Source organism: Hevea brasiliensis, chromosome 1, assembly GCF_030052815.1.
Source record: "Hevea brasiliensis isolate MT/VB/25A 57/8 chromosome 1, ASM3005281v1, whole genome shotgun sequence".
In the NCBI taxonomy this organism is placed as follows: domain Eukaryota; kingdom Viridiplantae; phylum Streptophyta; class Magnoliopsida; order Malpighiales; family Euphorbiaceae; genus Hevea; species Hevea brasiliensis.
The window spans coordinates 113,353,146-113,364,347 of NC_079493.1; the positions used below are offsets into that span (position 1 = coordinate 113,353,146).

Sequence of the window (11,202 nt, forward strand, 5' to 3'; positions counted from 1 at the left end):
TAAAAAAAAACTAAAAGGAAAATTTAAAAAATACGAATAAGCTGTTGTAACTTGATAAATCAAAAGATAAACAAAAATTATCTAGATTATACATTTCTTTCATGCCATTTATTCCTTACAACATCTTGACATCAATTAAGGAAAATATATTAGAGGAGAAAAAAGAGACTAAATCAGGTCAGCTGACAAGAAGCATACTATTAGCAGGTAACAAATTTCTTTGCACCATCAAATGCTCCCCATCTGAAATATGAATCGTACGACGTAGATTTGTCAATGTTGCTTCATCTTCCCAACGCAAAGGCCCCGAAGCATACAAATTCTCAACAATATGTAGATAATTCTGACCTGTAGAATTCTACTCCCAATCGCTCATCTAAAGAAAGTGGACATCCTTCAGTCGCATAATCCACTCTAGAAGATGATTCAGCATCAATACAGCAATCCTCTATATTGTTACTGTGTGGTGTAGAAAACCTAAAGGGAAAATTTTGATAATCATCGCCCATAGCACTACAACTACCAACAGAGGATCTACAACTATCAGTATGCACAGATATTGAGGACTCTACAAGAAAACTATCACTTCCCCTACTTTCATCCACTCTAGAAAACTCAGCTGTTGAAACATTAAAAGAAAAAAGAACATGATTTCTACCCAATGATGCATCTGGATAAACAACTATATCTACCTTTTCAAGAGTTGGAGATGGATGCATTGAACAAATTCGATGATGGCTACCATCTTTTTCAATCAGTCCCTTCTTTTGAGCAGTTACTGGATGAGCTTCAAGGCCATACGTGCCAAGTGGTGATCCTCTCTTCAATGTTCTTGTTGAAACCATATAAGGTTTTTAATTTCAATACTTTTAGGCACAGGGCAGTAATCATCTACAGCATATTGATTTATCCGTGTCTTTTACCCATAGGCATGCCACAAATCTCCAAACCCTGTTGCAAACGCCCAACAGAGAAATGATAATTAGTATCAAACTGATACATAAACAAGAATCACGAATTTAACCATTGAGATGAACTGAATAAACAGAGAAAAATAAAGAGCTTACTAACCTTGTCTGCAGCATTTTTCAGTTCTTGTGCTTGAAATTAGGTTTGTTCAGAATCTGAGTTTGATTTGAGTGAGTGAAGTGATCAGGAGGTTTTTGAGTCGAATATAAGTCAAGCATTTACGACGATCGGTCGCTTATCATGTGATCTCGTGGAAGCAGGCGTTTATCTAGTGGTGTCTGTGGAGCACTTGAACTAATAAAACCGACTGTAAGAAGTAATCTACTTCTATTGGTGTTTAAGCTTAGATTTGTAATTAAAGTTTAGCCCACACACATATATATTATTGAAGTTATAAATTTATTTAGTACTTAATTTGTGATTTTAAATTTAATCCTAATGAATTTAGGATTTGTATTTAATTTCTAAAATATTTACTAATTAATTTAATCTTTTAAATAAAATGTAGAGTTACTAATTATACCACATGAATAAAGTTAATTCATCTAATAAAAAGAGATAAATGTAAAAATTCAAACTCAAAATTTTCCTATTTTATATATTTATTAAGATATAGAAAAACCAACTAAATTACACTTTCATTGGCAATACTTGTATTACTTTAATTTATTAATAAACATAATTGTGTATATAGTTTAATTCTAGCTCTTTTTATTGTAAAAAATTCACAATTAATCTACTAATTTCATTAGATCTATTATGAATATTTATTATATAAATTAGGTTTAATAATTTTATCATTATAGTAAAACAAAAAAAAAAGAAATGTAATTAACAAATTTAAATCTTAAAGGTATAGTATAAGAAATATATAAACTATTTATTTAAACCCCTTTGAGCTGTAGCCCCAGATGTTGAGTAATTCTACAGAAATTTTATACTGCGCAGTCGTTTGAAGGCTTTTTTTTTAAGGACCGATCTGTCAACTTTTTAATTTTGAGCACCTAAAACAAAATTTGAAGCTGTCTTATTTAACAATGTTTAATAAGGATTATTCTTAGATTCTCCAAAGGTGCATTCAATAATTTATTAATTCAATTAATTAAAAATTAAGAAAATATGTTTTGTCATTATTTTAATGACACGTCAATTTTGAATAGGATAGTTTAATTCTAGTTCTTTTTATCGTATAAAATTCACAATTAATCTACTAATTGCATTAGATCTATTATGAATATTTATTAAATAAATTAGGTTTAATATTTTTATCATTAGAGTAAAATAAAAAAAAATAAGAAATATAATTAAGAAATTTAAATCTTAAAGCTATAGTGTAAGAAATATATAAACTATTTATTTTAACCCTCGATATGTCGAGTAATTCTATAGAAATCTAATAATACGCAGTCGTTTAAAAGCTTATTTCCTAATGACTAATCTGTCAACTCCTAATTTTGAGCACCTAAACCAAAATTTAAAACTGTGTTATTTGACAATGTTTAAGAAGGATTATTCTTAGATGCACCAAAGTGAACTCAATAATTTATTAATTCAACTAATTAAAAATTATAAAAATATGTTTTGTAATGAAATTCGTAAGACTTATCATTATTTCAGTGACATGTAAATTTTGAATTGAATGGTTGTATAATAAGCAATCATTTAATAGACTAATCATTTTCTATCATTACATTGGTGTATATAAAATTTTGAATTTAGATTAATTTTTAAACACTTCATAATTTTCAAAACAATTTTTCACTAATTTCATAGATCTCACACAGCAGAAACTCTTAGCATTATGTCTTGTACTAAACTTTGAAGGTCAAAATGTGTCTAAACTGTGTTTTTTATTTCCGTTAAGCAAAACAATAGAGAGAGAAAATAAGCTTCAAAGTTAAAATTTTATTTTCCAACATTTTTCTGAAATTTTATAGATTATTTTGAGTATCTTTAATTTTTGGATTATTTTCTAATGAGTAATAAGTTACGTATTAATTTTTATGAATTTTAAAATTAATTAGCATGATTCTAAATCTTGAATAATTAGCATAGTTTTAAATTTTAAATTTTATTTAAAAGTTTTATTGTTAGTATTATTATTTGTGAAGAACTAATTTATATGAAAAATATATTATACTAGTTTATATAATATATTATATTTGGACCATAATTGATTGAAATAGAAAGAATGAATACTAAATTTTTAATTATTAATAATATGTATATCTATATGTGATTGTTGAAGATATTAAAAAAGTGCTAGCATGATCAGTAGTAGTAATGTTTATGGCTGTATGATCATATAAAATGAATTATTGATAATTTTATCATTAACAGTCACAACTAATTAAACGCAGGATGAATTTACCTGAAATTTTATTGTTCTCTCCTATAAAAAGCAAATTCCAGCAAAACAAATCAACTCATGAAACACAAAACAAGTTCAAGATGAGACAGAAAGTTACAAAATTGAAGAAAACATCTCAAAAAGCTACACATGCAGTAATAGGAAATGCGCAAGAATTGCAGTCCTGATACTTGAGAATGCGCAATATCAACAAAATAACTCCACCCACACACCCAGATTGGGAAAACAAAAAAAAAAAACAGACTCCACCAACACAGCTTCGAAAGCTAAATGCAGCATTTGGCCAACACCACCACTCCATAGTTTGCCAGCTCATCCTCTGCCACCTAAAAAATTTCATCGGAAGTCAGACTCAACAATAAAACCGGAAAGCCTTCAAGCATTTGATCCAGGAAATAATATGATCAAAATATGTCAATGCAAAATGCTTAAATTGTTTTGCAGACATGCTAAAATAAAGCCAGAGTATATATTAATATGCAAGGTGGCAAAATAAAGAACTGAATTGGGCTTTTTTTTTGTCGGAAGAATTAGAAGGAGATTGAAATAACAAGTTGAAAATAAAAACCAATTACCTATGGAAACCAAGCAAATGTGAAAATCAATACCCACGGCGAGAAGGCACAAAGCACGGTAGAAAGGTAGTTTTAGTAGAATCATCCTCCCATTCAACATCTTTCCACCATCGTTCCTCTGCTTCAATCTTAACTTTGCCTCCATTTGCGCTGCTCGAGTTTAATGGCAGCTTCTTAAGCTGTGGGCATTTATATACATCGATTTGTTTTAGAGAGGGAAAGGACAAGGCTTTGGGATAAATGCTTTTCAATTTTGGTAATTTTTCCAAGTTGAGATCTTCTAGTTTAAAAAATGGATTCAAATTTTCATCCCCAACTTGAACATCATCTAACTTTTCAACACTTATTATCTCTTCTATATGCATGATGTAGCCCACAGACAAATGCGTCAAACTTGGAGCTAGAATAACCCATGTCAGATCCTTCAATCTGAGCCTTCCACTTAATTTCAATGTATTAAGGCTGTTAAAGCATGTCTCCCTTGAGATCATTGAGTTGCCTAGACCTCCACCTGCGTCATCATGTGTTTCTATCTCTTCCATTACAACAGCAACATACGGCTCTCTTAAATCACTTGGACCAACTATATATATAAGTCCTAGATTCTTCATATTTGCTAACCACCAAATGTTGAGAGATTGTGGACCTGGAAACAATTGAAGGCGTAGATCTCGAGTACAGTTGAGTAATGTGAGGGTGTTGACATAACTCTGGAGACCTGAGACAGTTGTTATTGTGCTGCTTAATACATTCAAGTGTTCCAAACATTGTAGCTCCTCTATTAGCATATTATCTTCCCTCAATATATTATCTTCCCCTTTTTTTACCTCAAAAATACCTACTTTGTACATTTCCAAAACTTGCAATGATGATAAACTAGATATGACTCCCCTTGGAATCATATTTAGATTGACGGTACCAAACAAGTTCAGATATTTCAGATTAACCAACATTTTCAACTCAACTGGCAATTGCCTTATAAGCGTTCTTGACAGATTAAGATATTGCAATGAGTTCAATTTTGATATTCCCATCGGCAATTCCCTTATACAAGTGCCTGAGAGGTCCAGAACATTTAGTATATCCATAAATTGAAAGAAACCATCACCGATCTCCCTTAAAAGAAGATTATTGCTGAGAAATAAAGTCAAGAGATCAGGACATCTAGGAACTTCATGGATTTTTTCAAAGGAGTTTGCCATCAGGGACATCCGTTTTGATCCTTCCCATGTTCCAACCTCTGATACTTGAGTTAATTGGGCACCCGCTTCCACAAAAAACTTGTGCTTTTCTTTTTCATATTTACATGCTATCCACAGAGCCATGTCATGAATCACATCATGCATTTTCACATGTTCGCCTTGCTCTTCCAATAAACATGCCCCAACAAGTGAACAGATTATAGAATATGACTCATTGCGATCACCAAAATTCTCACAAATCCAATAATCTACCAATCCACGTTTGTGAATTTCAAAGTCTTCCGGAAATAAGGAACAATATAAGAAACAAGATTTAACTTTATCACTACTCAGACTATCATAACTAAATTTCAATCGTACAAATACCTCAACCTCCATATCTTGAAATACCTCATCCTCCATGACTGGTAAGCTTGTGGCAGAACTTCTTAGTACCTTAAGAGCATGCTTCCATTCTTCCCTTGTAATTCTACTGGCCATGGCTCTACCAATGGTAATGAGAGCGATTGGCAACCCTCTACACTCTTTAGCAACATCTTGAGCCAGAGGAACAATATCAAGATCAATATCCCCAACCTTCTTCTGAAACAATGCCCAAGCTTCTTCCCAATCCAAAGGTTTCACTTTCATCATCTTTTCAGCTTCCATTTGCCTGCCTACTCTGTAAGAGCGTGTTGTGAATACTATCTTGCATCTGTTTTGTCTTGTAGGCAGAGGAACCCCAATTTCTTCAAGGTCAACTCGTTGCCATATGTCATCTAACAATAATACAAATTTCTTTCTACTCAATGCATGGAATATGTCATCTGCTTTCTCACGGAGGCTTTTCTTTTCCCATTGGTCATCCAAAAAGCCAATTTTTTTCCAAATCTGCTCTTGAATCTTCTCAATTTTCAAATCTTTAGAAACCACAGCCCAAATCAAAACATCAAAATTATTAGATATAGTGGCAAATCTATTGTTGATTTGAGTAAGGAGAGTAGTTTTACCGACTCCCCCCATACCGTATATGCCAAAAATTCCCACCTGATCTCCCGTGATGAAGCTCCATGCCTCGTCTAAGGTACTTTCAGTGCCCACTGTTGGATTAACATTTCTTACTACCACTGGTTCTGGAAGTGTCCTCTCAACCACTTCCTTAAAATCTCCTTTGGCTTTTAACGCAATCACATCTTCTAATTTTTTGGCGACCCTTCCCACGAACATGTAATTGGAAATATCTCCAGCTAGCAATTTCTGAACTTGTTGTGGACCATCTCTTTCGAGCTCCTCTGCTTCGGTTATCATCGCTTCCGCCATCGAAAGCCACAATAGAACTTGTTGCAGCGCCTTCTTTTGTTGTCCTTCCTCAAAGTCAACCTTCCGCTTCACATCCTGCTTTGAAGCCCATAATTCTCGTCTTGAAGTCCTTAAAGCTTCGAGATTAGCTTGAAGTTGGACAGCAGGGGCACTGATAACCACTTCTTTGAATTCACCTTCGCTCATCAAACCAACCACATGTTTGAGGCTTCTGGAAACGCTTTTCCCAAACATGTAGGTGGACTTACAGTTCTTGGAGCAACAGCCTGCGAGACACAATTTCTGTCTTTCTCGCGTAGCTCTGTTGAGGAGAGAATTAACTTCAATAATGGTAGCGTCTACCCTTGAAAGCCATCCTCCAACTCGATCCAGCTGCACTGTTTGTGGAGTTCCCTCACCGATGACCATCCGCATCACATCGTTCCTCAACTCTCTTAATCTATCTCTTGCAGTCTCAAGTTCTTGAAGATTGCCTTCAAGCTGACATACATAAAGAGCTTGTCCAGAAATGCAATCCCAGCAACGAACGCTCAAGGCATCACCGCATTTAATTGAAAGAACGTTACCCATAACTCATGAGAATTGGACGAAAGTGTAAAAGAAGAACGGTAGCTAAGTTATAGAGAGAAATGTAGGGGATGGAAAATGAACTCTTTGTTTTAAAAAATGACTGGAAAGAAAGTGTGCGGAGAGAAATGATGGAAATGAAATTACTTTTGAAGAGAGAAAATAAAGTGAACGGAAAAAATTGAGAGGCAAAGAGGAAATAATAATTTTTATATTCATTTAAATTATTATGCTGTCTTTAAATTTTTCATACAAAAATTAAATATAAAAATAAAATAATAAATTTAACAATTTTCACAATTCAATTTTCTCTCATTTACTTTTCCGTCTTTCACCTAACATTTTCACTTAAAAGAAAGTATTTAGGAAGGAAAGAAGATTTTTTTTTTTTTTTTATCAAAGGAACCGAGATTATTTTAAAAATAGTATTTGAATTTGTTAGGATTGTCTAATTAGTTGAAAACTATAAACCTAATAAAAAAAATATAAACTTTACGATTTTTTTTATCAAATTTATCCATTATTTTTTAAATTTATTAATTTTAACCTAAATTATTAACCGATAAATCTTAAGCCTAATTATAATTATAATAATCCAAATACTTGGATTTTTCGCCTTTTGATTCAATAATCTGAATTAGAATGCAAAGGGACATGCATGTTCACAAAAACATGTAAGAAAGAATAGTTTCCCTTCTTCTCTCTCTCTCTCTCTCTCTCTCTCTCTCTCTCTCTCTCTCTCTCTCTCTCTCTCTGTTTTTTTCTCTTTTTTTCTCCTTTTTGTTTGTTTAGATTTCATTTGGGTTATTAGTGATTTTAGCATGGAATTTGTGCTCTCTTTTGTCTGTTTCTCTTTAGCCTCTTCAGTAAGTTATTCATGATTGGGACGAGAAGGAAGGCCAGATTGTTTTAGACGAATTTACTTGACATCCAATTTAATTTTATAGTGATTGACGTTTCTTTGTCTTTAAAGTGACTTATGGCCTATTTGGTTTAACTATTGCATACAGTTGATAACTGTTATCTGATAGCTGTTACTGTTAGCCGATAGCTGGTAGCTAATGATAGCTGATTTATGTTAAGTGTTTAGTAAAACTATATTTAGTTGTTGCTATTTATATGTGAAATATGAGGGTATATATTATATAATTTATTTTATTATTGAAATAAATATAAAATTATAAATTTATTATATTATATTATTTATTTTATTATTAAATTAAATATACAATTATTAAATTAATATATTATATCATTTATTATATTATTAAAATAAATATATAATTATTAATCTATTATATTATATTATTTATTTTATTATTGAAATAAAAAATAATTAAATTTAAAAAAATTAATTAAATAACTTTAAAAGTATGGATAAAGTAATAAAGTAATTATTATTGTTGATAAAGAAAAAACTTATAATTAATTTTAAGTTTTTAGATATAAATAAATATTTTATATTTTATATTGTTAATAAAAATTATTTTAACAAAGTTGAAATACGTTAATTAAAATGTTAAAATTATAAATAAAAAATATAAAAGTATTAATAATATTAATTTTTGAGTTAAATAAAAGAGGATAATATGATCAAAATAAAATCAAACCAGTTATCAGCTGATGAGAAGCAGCTCTAAAAACAGAGCTGATACAAATTGCAGCTGATGGGTACCATATCAGCTACCCATCATGTCGCGACCCAACCTATGGGCCGGACCGGCACTAGGACCTGGGCCTGCATAAAGTCCCCGAGGCCCGTAGTAAGCCTTATTGTTCCCAAACTCATGACCAAGCCCATAATTTAGGCCCAATGTGCATATAAAATAATTTAAATTAACTATTATAATTTTATTTTGGGTCAACTTAACCCAATAATTATCAGAAATTAAAATTAGGGGAGCCCAGCTCAACCCTGTTACATCATTCACAAACGATTTAAAAATCATAAAAATTTTTCATTTGTTAATATAAAAACTTAAATTCATATAGTCCCTAACAAGATCAATACTACTGCTAGTACATGCGGAGTTCTAAATTACAAATTTAGAGAATAATAATACAATTAACTAATTATCGATAACTTGCGAGAAAAAAAGCAGGTTATTCTGAAAAAGGTCTCCTCCTGTAGCCTGGAAGAAAAATAGGGTGAACAGGAGTGAGCGTTCGACTCAGAGAGTAAAATACCAATTTTAAGTATAATTTCTATAACTATCTAAAACCAATGCATCCTAAAGAGTGGAATGCAACACCATCATAATTTTCACACAAATCACATCATAACAGCAAAAAGGTAATTTAGAGCACTCACACACCCATACAATATTCAAACAATAAATATACGGGAGTTGATCCCCTATACAGGTCTCCCGGACTTTCGTTTAATGAACCAATTCTGGGGGTCAGCGAGTATCTCTCGAGCCTTGCCTACCCCGACTTATCCATAAAAGGACCGGGTCCCAGCGAGTGTCTCTCAAGCCGCGTCTATCCGTCCTATCCATATTCAGAAACGCACATACACCAACACACGCACACTGCTCCAAATTACCATAAACAACATTCATGGTATTTCATCAATTAAAAATGCAATATAAAATGTGTCTAGTGTTTATCTACATAGAAACATATTTATAAGTGATGCATAGCATGCCTGAACATATAATAATATTGAAATTATAATTAAAATTAATATTTTACTCACAGTACACCGAGGACTATTGTGGTTGTTGGATGGAGAAAGATAGCTGACCACGATCACCTAAATAATTATATTATAAATTTATTAGTATTAAGTCAAAATAAAACTCTAAAGAGACAACAGATAGCTTAATTCATGCAGAAAATCTGGCAGAGTTTTTCTTATACCTGGGACCTACCCAACCTACAAAAAGATTCAAAGAACACTTCTAAATCTCAATTTCCAAAAATCACATAATCACAACTCAATCACATCACATGGCCCCTCCTAGGCCCATCCAAACAGTCAACAACTACAATTTAAAGAATTACAATTTAGCCTTTATAATTAGCCCTTTTGCAAAAACTACCCAAACGAGCTCTAAAAATTCTAAAATTTTGTCCCGCGGTCCTTAGCAATATTATAGAGCTAAAGCAAAAGGAATTATAATTTTATAATTATCCATGAATATTTTATGAATTTTATTCTAACCCAATATAAGGCAAAATTTGAGCAATGTAGAGTTCGGATTTATCTGTGCCAAATCTGACACCTGAAACGTGTTCGGAACATCTGAAAACACTAAGATTGACTACAATATTGACCACGTTCCGAGACAGGCCGCTGGACAATCGGATCTGACTGAAAATGCAGTCCCGACGCTGGTGAGCGATCCTTAATCCGATTGTACCTAAATTAAGTCCAAATTTTGTTAATAATTATCATAAAATTATTTTTAAATTTTTGAAAATCGAAAAAGTTCGAAAATCTTATCAAGTGATCTGAACCCGTCCAATTGTCATCTTTTTCAAACAGTGTCCGATCGGAGTGGAACTGGTCCTATCTTGAAGATTTCGTTGTCCTGAGTCCATCGGTGGCCTCGGATTTCCGATCCAATGGTCGGATCGACCGGAAACTTGCTAGAAAGCCCACTGCCCAATTTTCTCTCTTCTCTTTCTCTTTCTTCAAAACTTGTTTGAAACCTCCATGGAACGGAGCAGTGCCGGTCGAGATGGGAAGCCCGTGGTCCCAGGAGTGAAGCGCCACCCTCCACTTGCAGGAATGCAACAGAAAATCGTCGAAATTGCGCCTGAAAGGACGCGGCTGCTACACGTGTTGAGGCCTCCCTTGCCGCCATTCGCTGTCCATGGGGGTTGTTGGCGCCGTTGGGGAACTGCTGGAAGCTCGTACTGCCATTCCACCTTCGCCGACCGTCGCCCTCCACTGGGTCAGCCGGAGACGCAATGAACAGAGAGGGAGAGGGAGAGAGACTGGAGGAAGAGAGAGAGAGACGAGAGGGGAGGGCTGTTTGCAAAATTTTTTTTTTTTAAACTCTGCTCTTTTTTTTTAACTTTTAATTTTATTAAATCCCTAAACTTTTCTTCTTTGCTCACATAGATCCCTAATCTTCCTTTAATACATTTAAATTGATAATAATAATAATAATAATAATAATAATAATAATAATAATAATAATAATAATAATAATAATTATTATTATTATTATTATTATTATAAAATTAATAACAATTTAATTAAACT

At 32.6% G+C, this 11,202-nt stretch overlaps 1 protein-coding gene across 1 annotated transcript; it reads right to left on the reverse strand.

Moving 5' to 3' along the window:
* Window positions 1-3,916: 3,916 nt before the first annotated feature.
* On the reverse strand, window positions 3,917-6,986 carry LOC131183324 (probable disease resistance protein At1g12290). Its single transcript, XM_058154077.1, has one exon. The coding sequence runs from the start codon at window positions 6,984-6,986 to the stop codon at window positions 3,942-3,944; it is 3,045 nt and encodes a 1,014-aa protein (XP_058010060.1). The 3' UTR covers window positions 3,917-3,941.
* Between the last annotated feature and the right edge of the window lie 4,216 nt (window positions 6,987-11,202).